This window comes from Plutella xylostella, chromosome 8 (genome assembly GCF_932276165.1).
Source record: "Plutella xylostella chromosome 8, ilPluXylo3.1, whole genome shotgun sequence".
NCBI classification, from domain to species: Eukaryota; Metazoa; Arthropoda; class Insecta; order Lepidoptera; family Plutellidae; genus Plutella; species Plutella xylostella.
Genome location: NC_063988.1, coordinates 6913507 through 6927894, shown reverse-complemented (window position 1 = coordinate 6927894; position 14388 = coordinate 6913507). Strand labels below are relative to the sequence as shown.

The window sequence follows — 14388 nt, the reverse complement described above, 5'->3', positions numbered from 1 at the left end:
CCAGCAGACATTGTACATTTATTATGAAGGTACTGTTTACCTACATATTATTATTATGTGGATACATGGTATATTCAGTCAGATATGGCCGGCTCGGCATACAGTGTATCCAAAAATGCATTCTTTTTTTATGTAACTATTATAAGTATATGATTAAAGAATTTGCAGTTTAAAGTATGCATAGTTTATTTTTCATGATCAAATGGCGCTTATAATGATCATATAGTTATATTGTAAATAAATTTACTTAATCTAAAATATATATAACTACGAGTATGTAACTACTTAAGATTAAAAATAGTAAGTGCATAATTTTAAGTTTTCCACGTAGTCATCATTACAGGGTGTTAAAAAAAGGTATAGTGAGCCGAATTTTTTTTTCAAAGTTCGCGGAAATAAAAGTATCTAAAATTTTGTTGAATACGTTAGTTATTACTATTACTGTCGCGAGTAAAATAGCATTTTCTTGAATTTCCAAGTCCAATTTACAGCAAAAGTAGTTCGAAAGGACTCCCAGAGTTTCAATCTTTTGAAACACCCTGTAATCTGTGTTTGTTGGATCCTAGAATATGTGTATAGAAATGTAAACTTTCCTTTTTAGGTGAAATGTACATACATATTATGTACTTGCATACAGTATGCCGTAACTGCCGTCAGCGACGACGGTTGCCCTCCCTGTATCTACTTAAATCAGACGCGTATTTGGTGTAGACTCTAGCTACAGGGTGTGTTTGTGAACAGGACACGCGCACGCGCCACAACTTCCGCGTGCACACGTACTCGTCGCCCACGTTCTGCGACCACTGCGGCTCGCTGCTGTACGGCCTCATCCACCAGGGCCTCAAGTGTCAAGGTGAAGCTTGGCAACACCCTCTATGCAGCTTCGCCACTGTTCTAACACTTTTACTTTACTTAGATTTATACTTGGCTAATATCTTTATGATGTTTTTCGTGTATCGTTTTCTCTACTCTTGCTATTTTATGGTAGACGTTGGTTCACGCGCCGCAGCTATTTTGGCAACGCTTGACGTTATTTATGTGCTAACTTTTTTATCTCATTTCTTGTGGTTTTTACATTGTATTTTTTCTCGTGCTGTCACTGCTGTTTCCTACTTAATTTAGATTTAAGTTCTGTTTTTATGTTCTACAGGTTTTGGTGCTAACTTTTAATGTGGTGTTTGTGCTAACTCTTGCTCTTGTACTGTTTCTCTTTGCTAGCAATTTGTATTTGTTATGTTTTTTATGAGTTTGCCACCGTTTCGCCCGCTATTGAACGACAATGGCTCATATTTTATTTTAATAACTGTTCCTTTCGTAAAGGTCGGAAATGTCCCCCACAAATGGAACAACTGGACTTTCATTGCTCCGACATTTTGCGATCATTGTGGCACAATGCTGCACGGCCTGGCTCACCAGGGATACAAGTGCGCAGGTACACCGACCATAGAGAACCGTACACAGTGTTCACTGTTTGGCAGTAAAGAATAGATGACACAGAGCCTCTTATAGCAGAATTTGAAAATGGAAGCGCACACATACCTAATATTTGAGCGCATGTATGGGGTGATGCCTTGTTTGTTTCGCAAAAGCCCATTTCCCTGCACAATGCTGGCTGAAGACAAATAGAATGGTGAATGGTATCCAGTTGGATTCAAATTCAATGTTGGATTGGATTATCCTCCTATAGAGTCCCCAGTAAACTGAAATATTGTCCGCGATCAGAGTTTATTGAATTAGGCCTGCTCTGCACATCTATATGTTGTTTTGTCTGTGCTTGATATCTTTTATTTACAATGCTGTAAGTACTGTTTCATAAAATGAGTTCTTGAAAGCTTTTCATATGAACTAACGTAAATATAACTCTATAAACTCATTTGATTATCTGTGTGGGTTAACGAGGACGCTGGAAGGAATATTAAAGATAATTTAATAGAAGATCAACAATGTTGTTGGTTTCAGTCCTTTGTATAAATATGATGGACTTTGCCGGCTTTCCGAGAACTCATTGAGCGAAGCTAACTCGCTTTATTATTTTGTGTTTTTTGCAAGAAACTTTACATTAATTTCGTAGCTTTCTTTAATCTTATAAAAATATAATTTAGTTAATATCATTTACCGAAGATTTAATTAATGAAAATATGGAATGATGCTTGTTTTATAGGCATGTTAGCGTGGTAGATACTCTCATTATTTAGCTTCACCTTAACCCCTCTTTGTAATAATAAACTTACAAAAAGTTTTGTTCCTTTTTATTTAGTAACTGAGAAGTTTAGATAAAACTTTATTATTAGTAGGTACGTACCTACCTAGGTAAGTATTATTTCCTACCTAAGACATGGAGAAGATATTTTCCTTCATAATTAATCATACTTTTTATTATTATTATTCTAGTTGAACGTATATGGCACTCATATGTCACAATTTTATCAAACTAATAATCCACATCTATAATTTCAAAATCCAGCATCTTTAATCTAAAGTTTAGTAAACTTCGGTCGTTATATTCAATTATCACGAAATTACTTACGAAGTTCAAGCTAGTTCACGTGTAATTAAGTAGTAAAGGATTTGTTGTTATAAATTGTATGCTTATTTACAGAGACTAAATACTCGACTTCTGTACAGTTTGATTCAAGGATACTAAATTACAATGATCTTTTCAGTATAGAAGAAACTACTGAAATACATGATACAAAGCTAGTTTTTACTTACTTATTTTTATAATTCGATCTATTTCAAAATTCAAAAGTAGAATAAACATGCGAACTCTTTAAAAAAGTTCCCAAAAGCAAAAAAGCAAAACATCAGTCGACGGAGGTTTCACTCGCTTTTCCCGCCATGTCCCAGTTAACTATTTCACAGGGAAAATAGTTTTTTATACTTTTTAAGTAGACTCTTTCTGGCCAGGTATCGCCTTTTTTTCAATTCCCTTTGTTCTCCTTTAATTTTTTATTTATTTATTTAATTCTTTATTGCACAGATATAAAATAAATGTACACAAGGTGGGCTTAATGCTAAGAGCATTTTCTACCAGCCAACCTACAGGAGGTACAGGAAAACTGGTACAAAGATGTGCAAAAAAAAAACAAAAACATAACATGAAAGATGAAAGAACTAAAAACACGTCACTTAATAATTATCTAAATATATATTATAATAAAAATACATTCTAATACTTATATAAATTTATACAAAGGATACATAACTATAATAGGTATACATATAATATATAAAAATACAAAATAATAATATAATATCCAGACAGGTACACGAAAATGCTATCTATTTAATCTATTTAATATTTTTTTTTAATGCAAAAAGCTATAACAGCTGCGTTTGGTATCTCTAAAAGTGTACTTTACCATTTTGTCACCTCTAAAAGAATGGTAGGTTAGACTAAGTACCTACTCGTAGCTAGAACTGTATAAGTATATTGTACTAACGCATGATAATTGCATGACTTATTTACTTTTAGTACTTACAGAATTGGTAAGTGAGTAAATTTATATTTTCTTTTACTCCGCTCTCGATTTTGTGAGTTATTACTAACTATATTGCAATTAATTAAACTTAAGTTAATCTTTACCTATAGACAGTCTTCTAATGACGTGAAGTTTAATTCAAATCAAAATTTAATTCCTATCATTAAAGGTATTTTTCAATAACATCGTTCCAAACTTATTTTTTTTTTTACATTTCCTGAATTAGTTTACCTCCTTCTGATAACCTTCTTGCCCAGTCTTAAACCCTATTTACACGTACCGAGTAGAGTGGCCGAGACAATATCCTCGGGCGAGCACTCAGACCGTTCATTGGTCGAGGATCGGCCGAGGATACTGTCTCGCCACTCGGCAGGAGTAACAAGGCTCTCATCATCTCTCCGTGGCTCATCTTGTAGCTACATGAACTCACTTTCCCCGCAGCATGCGACATGAACGTGCACAAGCGCTGCGAGGAGTCGGTGCCGAACCTGTGCGGCTGCGACCACACGGAGCGGCGCGGCCGCATCCAGCTCGTGGTCACCACGCACGGCAACAAGCTCACCGTGGAAGGTAGGCGGCTGATGATGATGATGATGATGATGATGATAGTCCGTTCCCAACCTGGGAGACCACGGCAACAAACACACTGTGGAAGGTATACTGGTGATGATGACGGAACGATGATGGTGATGATTTCTGACGATTATGATGGTGATGGAGAGGCAGGGGGATTTGAAGTCGTGTAACTAGCATGTACTTACACGTTGCTTTACTACAACAACGCGAGGTAACTGTTGGGATCTCACACTAATTTCTATTTAAAACATTCAATTTGAACTGTTGATAAACATACGTGATCGGGTCGTTGCTGTGGCGGTGCTGTGTGAGCTACATTTGGTAAATATTTGAGACGTTAAAGAGTCAAGAAATCAAAAGGAGAACATTATAACTTTTGTGCAAACATAGAACAATGATACACATCCGAGTCGGCTTCTATGACTCCTGTTTTACAATGTCTGGATAATGGCTACCTGAGGGATAAAATAAATATTGTCACCGTCTAAAACATAATTACAGAGTGTGACAGCATGTCTGTTATCGCACAGGTAGCCACTATCCCGATATTGTGAAACAGTAGAGGGGTTACTCTATACTCAGCAGCCCTCCGAAACTTAGTTTTTCGTCATAATATAGAGTGACCCGCCAGGCCCTTAGAATAACAAACATGACTAATTTCCTCCTACCATTCCACCTACAGTGAAGCAGGGCCGCAACCTGATCCCGATGGACCCGAACGGGCTGTCCGACCCCTACGTGAAGATGAAGCTCATCCCCGACTCCGACAACGTCAAGAAAAAAACCAAGACCATCCGCAGCACCCTCAACCCCGTGTGGAACGAGACGCTCACCTTCGACCTGAAGGCTGAGGACAAGGACCGCCGGCTCTTGATTGAGGTAACTTGTGTGGAAAGATGGTTGTTTAGTCTGTTTGTTGTTAGCCAATATTATGGTTAGTCAATAGGAGATAACTGCTCAGTATAATAGACTTTGGCTCCATTGGTACATTGCATCCCGTTGGTCCAAAAGGAACGGCTATAAAAGTATAAGTAGGTATTATGGCAACGACGAGCCCTTATAATAATAAAAGTAATAGTCCTAATTCCTACTAATATTATAAATGCGAAAGTTTGTGAGTATGTATGTTACTTTTCCATTGAAAACGGCTGGTACGGAGTTAGCTGACACCCTAGATTAACACATTGGCTACTTTTTATCGCGGTATTCCCACGGGAAAACTTTTGAACAGCTAGTAATAAATTATATCCGAATAGTCACTGCGATCGAACATTCACTCTAGTCGATTAAAAAAATTAAACTACCTACTGATGAAGTCTTGGCAAAGTGATGGTTCGGCCAAAAAAGTTTAGACCATACGAGTTATGCGAAATGAGTTTTGGTCAATAAAGATTATGCGAGATGAGCGGAACCCTACCGAACGACTTCTTCAACAAATAAAATAAATAAAGGCATTTCTACCCTCAAATTTAGTTAAATATTATAAATAATACATTCGTAGTTAAAACTACGAATGTAACTAAATACTTGTTTTTAAAAAGTGCGTATTATATACTTAAGTACCTACAATCTGCACGAAGCGTAAGTATGCTTTATACCTACCACTACCATATTAGCTAACATTACCAGTGCTCGTATTGTATCATTTGTAACTTTACTCAGTACACATTATCTACATTAACTTTAATTAATATACATACTTACATATTTTACTTATAAAATTACTAACCCACTTAAACTCTGCCAAAACACATTAATCTTGTATGTCAATAATTGTAATACTTAACTAGAATTGTTCACTGTTTGGAAGGAACTGGTTCCTGACACACAGGTCACCCTAGTTTAGGAACCAGGGCTACCCCACTTTGTATGTTTTTACTTATTACAATAAAGATATGTTTATGTTTATGTTATGTTTACTAACAGCTTTCCTTTAACATAACGCTCACCGTTTAACAAAACCCAATCCCTCTTCCAGATATGGGACTGGGACCGCACCTCCCGCAACGACTTCATGGGTTCCCTGTCCTTCGGGATCTCCGAGCTGATGAAGGCCCCAGCGGACGGCTGGTTCAAGCTCCTCACTCAGGAGGAAGGAGAGTTCTACAACGTGCCAGTTCCAGAGGAAGGGGCAGAGATGGCTCAGCTGAAGACTCAGATGAAGACGACAAGCGTGGCGCGACGCCCGCCGCCCCCGCCTGACAGAGAGGTGCCGCATAACATGGCAGCGGCTGACGTCATCAGAGCTTCGGACTTCAACTTCATTATGGTGCTTGGAAAGGGGTCTTTCGGAAAAGTAAGTATGAGTTGCTTAAGAAATGTGCCAAAAATGTATTTTTTTCAGCCTATAGGCACTTGGGTTCATAAATTGTTTTCATAATGGCTCATAATGGTGAGGCAATCACGTATGTTTACAACATGATTCACATGTGTATAGGTATTGTCAACGAAGTCTCGGTATTGTGCTGTAAATAGGTTTCGTTATTATTCTCTTCGAATACACCCACAGCCCCACAGCGTAAAGCAATATTTACACTAGTTTCATTCAAGCTTGGAGTAAGGTTAGTATAGGTTTTAGTATTTCCTATACAAACTGGAGTGGATGGCAGAAGTTCTTGTGGGCACGGGTAAATAAAGCAATTAGTTCTTTTGATGTGAAATGTGTTTGCTTATTGGCCTCGTCCCGGCAAAGCAAACATCTATCGGCTGCTGCAGAACTTTGCGCAAATGATAAATAAGTTACAGCTGACTTATTTGCTTTCTTTTTCACTTCAATGTAGCAGTCTAGGATTTATAAAAAAAACTTCTTGTTGAAAAATATTAACCAGCTGGTTTTATTTTTAAATATAGGTTTTACTTTGACTAATATAAGTTAGGTAAGGTATTTAAGTTATGTTTCACCCAAATCGTTTCGCCCGTTACAACAAAATACTGTTCACTTAGCATTACTGTCGGTGGATTTAAATTTTGTTTAAGTACTTATCATAAATTGCAACGAATGAACAAAACGCTTTCTACTACCTACTTATCACAACTGATCCACCGCCACCGCCATCTTACCCAGGTGATGCTAGCCGAGCGGCGCGGCACCGACGAGCTCTACGCCATCAAGATCCTGAAGAAGGACATCATCATCCAGGACGACGACGTGGAGTGCACCATGGTGGAGAAGCGGGTGCTGGCGCTGAGCAACAAGCCGCCCTTCTTGGTGCAGCTGCACTCCTGCTTCCAGACCATGGTGAGCCTTGCTGCAGTGGAATAAGGGTAGACTGTAGAGTCCCTTGTAGCCTGGACGGTAGATCCGGCCGTCTCCCTCTAACTCGCCGTGTGTGAGGGAGATGGCAATAAGGACATCATCATCCAAAACGACGACGTGTAGACGTGCTGGCACTCAGCAACAAGCCGCCCTTCTTGGTGCAGCTGCACTCCTGCTTCCAGACCATGGTGAGCCTTGGTGCAGTGGAATAAGGGTAGACTGTAGAGTCCCTTGTAGCCTGGACGGTATATCCGGCCGTCTCCCTCTAACTCATCGTGTGTGCTGGAGATAGCAACAAGGACATCATCATCAAGCTCAGCAACAAGACGCCCTTCCTGGTGCAGCTGCACTCCTGCTTCCAGACCATGGTGAGCCTTGCTGCAATGCAATAGCACTCTATTCTAGGGTCCCTTGTAGCCTGGACGGTAGATCCGGCCGTCTCCCTCTAACTCACGGTGTGTGAGGGAGGTGGCAACATGGACATCATCAGGACGACGACGTGGAGTGCACCATGGTAGAGAAGCCGGTGCTGTGGCTCAGCATGGTGCAGTTGTATTCGTGCTTCCAATTATTGAGGCTTACAGCAGTGAGAATAGAGTGTATATTCCTTTGACACTGACGTACCTAAATATATCCTTGGTGACTGTTATTTACCAGCTGCTCTAGAGAATAGATTTGTTTCCTACTTCGAAAGTGCCGTATACGTACACTTGGATGGCCGTAACTGATGGAGTACGAACTAATCACTTCACATCAGCCAATAAATACGATATTTACAACATTTCAGGATCGTCTGTACTTCGTGATGGAGTACGTGAACGGCGGAGACCTGATGTTCCAGATCCAACAGTGCGGCAAGTTCAAGGAGCCTGTCGCTGTGTGAGTACCAACATACACACACACACACACACACACACACTCACGACTTGTACTAATGTACTCCCTTGCGGGGTAGGCAGAGGTGCATTGCTGCACCCACTTTTCTTTTGAGTTCCAACATATACTTATTTAAAAACCTGGCCAATTCAAAGTAGGTGGTATATTCCCACAGTCAAAGATTTTTAAGAAAATCAGGGCAATGCTTTTATTCATGCAATTTTAGCAGATGAAATGAAAAAGAATTAGGTACATTCTGCAAGACTCACAAGCACTGACAATGAGCAAAGAGTATTTCTAAAAGCCATCAGTAATTCATATTGACTTCTTCTTCCAGCTTCTACGCAGCGGAAATCGCGATCGGTCTATTCTACCTGCACTCGCGCGGCATCGTGTACCGAGACCTGAAGCTGGACAACGTGCTTCTAGACCAGGACGGACACATCAAGATCGCAGACTTCGGCATGTGCAAGGAGAACATCACGGGTGACAAAACCACCAAGACCTTCTGTGGAACCCCAGACTACATCGCACCAGAGATCATCTTATACCAGCCGTACGGGAAGTCTGTAGACTGGTGGGCGTACGGAGTCTTGCTGTATGAAATGTTGGTCGGTCAACCTCCTTTCGACGGAGAGGATGAGGAGGAACTCTTTGCAGCGATCACAGACAACAGTGTTTCCTACCCTAAGACTCTGAGCAAGGAGTCTAAGGATGCTTGCAAGTCGTTCCTGATGAAGAACCCTCAGAAGCGGCTGGGGTGCAGTGTGAAGGGAGAGGAGGATGTCCGCACACATCCTTTCTTCAGACGCATTGACTGGGCCAGGATTGAGGCCAGGGATGTGCAGCCACCGTTCAAGCCTAAGATTGTGAGTTTATTTTTATTTTTGATTCTTTGGTCTATCTATTCTATTATCTGCTTTCGAACTGGTTCTTGGGGCTTTTGTAGGTACATATCCTGTTAGGTTTTATACTGCCTTTTCCTCATGATGTTTTCCTTCACCGTATGAGCAAGCACATAAATAAGAAAATATCAGATTCCCGTGATATCTACAGTGTCAACTACCTACCTAAAGTGAAGAATGGGGCGCATACTACCAATCTTCACCGTTTCTAACCAACTCGTAACCCCTTCCAGAAACATCGCAAGGACGTGTCCAACTTCGACAAGCAGTTCACGACGGAGAAGACGGAGCTCACGCCCACGGACAAGCTGTTCATGATGAACCTCGACCAGACCGAGTTCATGGGCTTCTCCTTCCTCAACCCCGAGTACGTGCAGCACGTCTGAAAGGCAATACGGTAAGTGGAGCATATATTACTCTGTGTAAAAAGTATCGGGACTGGATCAATAAAACAAAAAATTATTGTTTTTCATCCAAATTTATTTTATCACCATCAAAGTATGCTCCTTCAGAAACGATACACATACGCGAACGAATTATCCAATCACCACAACATTTTTTTAAACGCTGTTTCCAGAGTTGTGTTTAGTACTCGCGGCTATTTATATTTCATTTGAAGGTGATAAAATAAATTTGGATGAATAACAAACATTTTTTGTTTTATTGACCCAGTCCCGATACTTGTTAACTATACAGAATGTAGTTAGTAAAACATTAACAGCCCGTTTTAATAACTACCTATCGATAGCTGTCAGTTATTAGTGTACCATGTTGACAGAATGCGACTTTTATGTGTCAAATTCGTATGATATAAACTGTCAGCTATTGATAGATTGAACAATAGACATGCTACACTCCACTTGCATCTATAAGGCCTGTTTAAAATATGTATTTTTTGCCTTTACAGAACACATTCTTCTCATCACTAGAAGTTGAATTGGCATTTGGAATCACTTCTTCGAAATTGGAAGCCACTGCAACGCAACAGTTCCAAATATCGGCTGTTGCGTTCAGTCTCGTCTGTCGTCTGTCTCTTTCTGCGCAACGAGCGAGTGGAAGTTGCGTCTCTGTCTCTCATCTCTCGACTGTCAACTGTCATGTTCTTGAATTTTCTAAATTATAGTTTTTATTCTGAGGATTTTGGGGTTGCTACTGTTAAATGTGGAAGAAGAGTAAGGCAAGTCCTCGGTGAATGATCAAAATATTTGCTCATTACCTCTTTACCTATACTTATTAAGTTCTATCTTAATATTGATTCTTATCCATCCAATACGACATGGCTCGCGCTAAATTTATCATACCTATGCTTTTGTCACATTTTAAAAACATCTGTACCCACTTTTCATTAATTTTGCAATAATTTGTTTAAATTGCAATAAATTTTGAGTATCTCAACGAATTTCCAAAAGCAATACTTACATATTACACTAATCGTTACTCTCACTAACAAAACATAAGCTCTCTAAACATAAAATGTATTTGTAATTTTATTTGTAATACCTACTTATAATAAAGCGGGCATCTGCGGAATACAAAACAAGTTATGTGTGTAGAAATATTATAAAATAATTTATTTTTAAGAATCTTGAGGCAGTTTCTATCTCTGGATACTTATATCGTGATCTTGGGGCCACAGATAGTGTATTTGATGTGTGTACATTATCTTAGTCAGCTGTTTACTTCCTAGGTTTCACGTTTGTTACATATCAGTCTATTGTAAATAATACGTAGTATTCGTCGTGTCGTGTGGATGGCACCGCTAGGTATTTTGACGTTATTACTTTGCATAGTATAAATTATTAAAAAATTTTGATCGCTGCTTAGATATTTATGATTTTACAGGCAGTGCTCGTAAAGCACGATTCTAAAGAGCGATTTACACTTCATTAAGTACCTAGGTCTAGGTACAGTAGCCAGTTTAGTTGTTTGACAGTTGAGTGTCATAATCTAGTCCATGGACTAACCATACTGTCAAACACTTCGCTACTGTGCTTATAAATTGCTCTTAATCCTTCATTTGTGAATGTGTATATTTTCGGAAATCAATCAAGTTAATGAATCTCGCCATCGCAATACCTCAAATCATTATTTATTGTTACCAAAAATAAACAGTATGCCTATTGTTTATGATTCGGTTGTACCTAATATTAAGTTTTCATAGGTCTATGTTCCGTTGATTATTTTAGTCATTTTTTTTTATTAGATTACTTAACAGAAATATGAATGAAATTTTTGTAAGTTTGTTTGTGATAGTGATGCGATATTGAAAAATCATCATAGTAATAGTATGTCCTACCTACTGTAAGTATCGATTGTACTCAAGTCACTTGGAGTGAGTCAAGTAATACTAACTGCGGTTAGGTTTTTTCGCATGAATTAATTAAACTTGAAGACCACTACACCTAACCTGTGTCAAATTCCCTGACTTAGGTACATGTGCGTATAATTACTTACAATAAACCGGCAATATACAGTACTTAGGTACGGTCAGGCGCAGAAAAACCTGACCCCCTCTTGGTAACAATGCTTCTGAGAGGGGACAAGTTTCTCTGGCCCTGACTGTAGGTACTTCAAGTAACTTTAAAGAAAGTTACTTAATTACCAAATGTTGATCCAGAACAATTCAAACTAAATTTAACCTCTTTTAACATTAATCTGAGTTTAATAATAAATATTGGTAAAAGTCGTCCTCATAGCATTTTTATCATAATAAATAATATTTCTGTGTTATGCCGTCACAATAACTTCAGAAGGTAGTGCTCTCGTCACAATAATCGTCTACTAAAACTAGCCTTACTAACTTAATTATTAATAATAATAATGTATTATAAAATACCAAGTTAAAAGCGTATACCAATCTTTGCTAGATTAAATAATAAATGTGAATTTAAAATGAAAAAAGCATTCGATTCTAAATTGAGTAATAAAATTAAATTTAGGTGTTTTACTTTTGTAGATCTATTTAGTATTCTGAGGTCCTGTTATGCCTCATTTATACGCTGGCCGACAACTAGCAACATACTCAAAAAAACTTGAAAAATATTACAATAGTTTAACGGAACGGACGTTGCAAAAATTCCAACAGTTCTGTTGACAGTTAATGTTGGGCCTGCGTAGACCAGCGTGTAAAGAGGTTATTATAGTTATAGCCAGAGTTTATTTGTTAACAATATACAGGTACGTGCCGTGCCTATGTATTTCTTATCCTCTATAGGTAATAGCTATAATACAGCCATTCAATTAAAAACCTAGAATCAAAACTTGAAAAAAATACTACCAGAAATTAAATTTACTATAAACTCTGGTGAAGTAGAAATTTATGTTCGATACCTTGTTTTTTAAAACCAACTTTGTGGTTTTATTAAAATATATTATTAGATATTCTAGTTGGTTTATTATAACGGATCAGTTAGGTCACATGATCCTTGCAGGTGATTGGATAAAATTGCTGTTTGTTTCAGATATGGCCAATCACAGGCAAGGATTAAACGTAACTGATCTGTGAAAATAATTAATATTTAAGGACGTATTTTTAGGATGTTTTTAGGTAAGCATATTTTACTTACGAATGTAAATTGGTAATGACTTGCTGGCCCATTGCTATAGTATTCCGTGGTTGTTCAACACAGTACTACGGATACAATTCAATCAAAATTGTTTTGTACAAAGACATCAACCGACTGAATTAAAAACTACTTATTCCAATAGGTACCTACAGTAACCGAAACCTATTTGACAGCTTAACCTATATGTATAGGTAGGTACTTATATGTATTGCAACTTAAGTGTGATTATTGAAATGAGTCCACCCTTGAAGTAAACAGAACATTTTTTTAAATTAAATATCCCCAATTCTCCATAATTGGAGGCATCGGTGAAAATACAAAAAAAAACTACTAACTAATTTTTTTTTTAAGTCGATTAAAAGTAGTTTCCTATTTCTAATGCGATGGGCTGGTGACTCGTTATATTTACAATCAGCTGGAGAGGGGTCAATGTAGCGCCAGAAGCGTCCCCACCCCGCACCCGCTCCTATATTGTTGAGAAAATTCATCAATAAGTATAATTATTTATCTTTCTTAGTCTATAAATTAAAGAAAACAATTTCTGCCCAGCTTATCTTCCGTTAGTTAAGGTCTTTATAATATAGAGAGTCGTATTTCTTAATACCTACACCTAAATGTAATGGTATTTAAAACACCAAATTGTTTGATTTTAAATTTTAGATAAGATAAGATTGCGACCCTAGCTTCATATAAGTAAGTAAGTAGGTACTAAGATTGTAAATCTGAACTTTTCTGAAAAACATAATAAGTCCAATCTTGGACGAAGAAATCTGACCACTCCCAGATAGCAATGCTACTTTGAGAGAGTGTGGTTTCTTTGCCCCAGACTGTATTTACTTAGATAAAATATTACTATGCATAAAGAACAACTACACTAATAACTACTTGAGGAAAATTTAGGCGATGGTAAAAGTTTACACACTTCATATCATAGATCACGTCACGACCAGCTTCTAATAGGAGGGTGTAGTTCATAAAATATGTGCAATAATATTTTATCTAGCCTGAGTATCGTAGACTTGGCTAGTTTGTCTAATGAAATCGCTATGTGGAATATCATTGTATTTAGACCTAATTTATACTTCATTGACACCTGATTTTAAATTGCACTGATGTCACTGTTTATGTAAGAATTTTATTGCAATTTAAGTATAAGTATTACCTATATTTTATGAATCGTATTATTATTAGTGTTAAGATCTCACTTGTAAATAAGTAATTTTAAAATAATACAAGTTTTAAACTGTTATGATATTTGACTTATAAGTTATAATTTTATTTAAAAAACTTCTATATTAAGTAATTATTGTTTATCAATCAGGATATGTGGCTCTGTTAATTATGTTTTTCTTGTTGTAAGTCACAAGTACCTTTTATTACTTTTTATAGGTTGATATTTATTTTTGTTCAAAACTGAGCTTTTAAAGTAATGTCGTTTACGGCAACATTTATTAAGATTCTTCTATAAAATTATAGGAGTTAAAACCTCATCAAGAAACGTTTTATTCAAATCATTCATAATTCCATATTAAGTTAAATAGTCACTAAAGATAAAATATAATTGTTATGTGTTCAGTGAGAAGTTAAATTGTTTAAGTAAAAATCTATATTATTTATTCTAGTTTTTATAGATAAATAAAGTCATAGTTTATCTGGCTAATTAAATTAGTGCAATGATTTTATCCTAACTTATTAAAAATGTTAACTTATTTAAATAATATTAATAA

At 37.2% G+C, this 14388-nt stretch overlaps 1 protein-coding gene across 2 annotated transcripts in view; it reads left to right on the top strand.

Annotated features, from left to right (window-relative positions):
- The window catches only part of LOC105390120 (protein kinase C, brain isozyme), a 112711-nt gene extending 101173 nt beyond the window's left edge, over nucleotides 1–11538 (top strand). Inside the window, exons 4-12 of one of the 2 annotated variants that reach the window (XM_048622360.1) lie at nucleotides 742–853; nucleotides 3924–4052; nucleotides 4741–4937; nucleotides 6037–6354; nucleotides 7123–7296; nucleotides 8102–8193; nucleotides 8528–9059; nucleotides 9329–9492; nucleotides 10003–11538. In XM_048622360.1, the coding sequence (XP_048478317.1) occupies nucleotides 742–853; nucleotides 3924–4052; nucleotides 4741–4937; nucleotides 6037–6354; nucleotides 7123–7296; nucleotides 8102–8193; nucleotides 8528–9059; nucleotides 9329–9481 (1707 nt within the window). In that variant the 3' untranslated portion in view covers nucleotides 9482–9492; nucleotides 10003–11538. The remainder of the gene's footprint in view (nucleotides 1–741; nucleotides 854–3923; nucleotides 4053–4740; nucleotides 4938–6036; nucleotides 6355–7122; nucleotides 7297–8101; nucleotides 8194–8527; nucleotides 9060–9328; nucleotides 9493–10002) is intronic. The other variant, XM_048622361.1, reaches the window with a different exon arrangement.
- Nucleotides 11539–14388: the final 2850 nt, after the last annotated feature.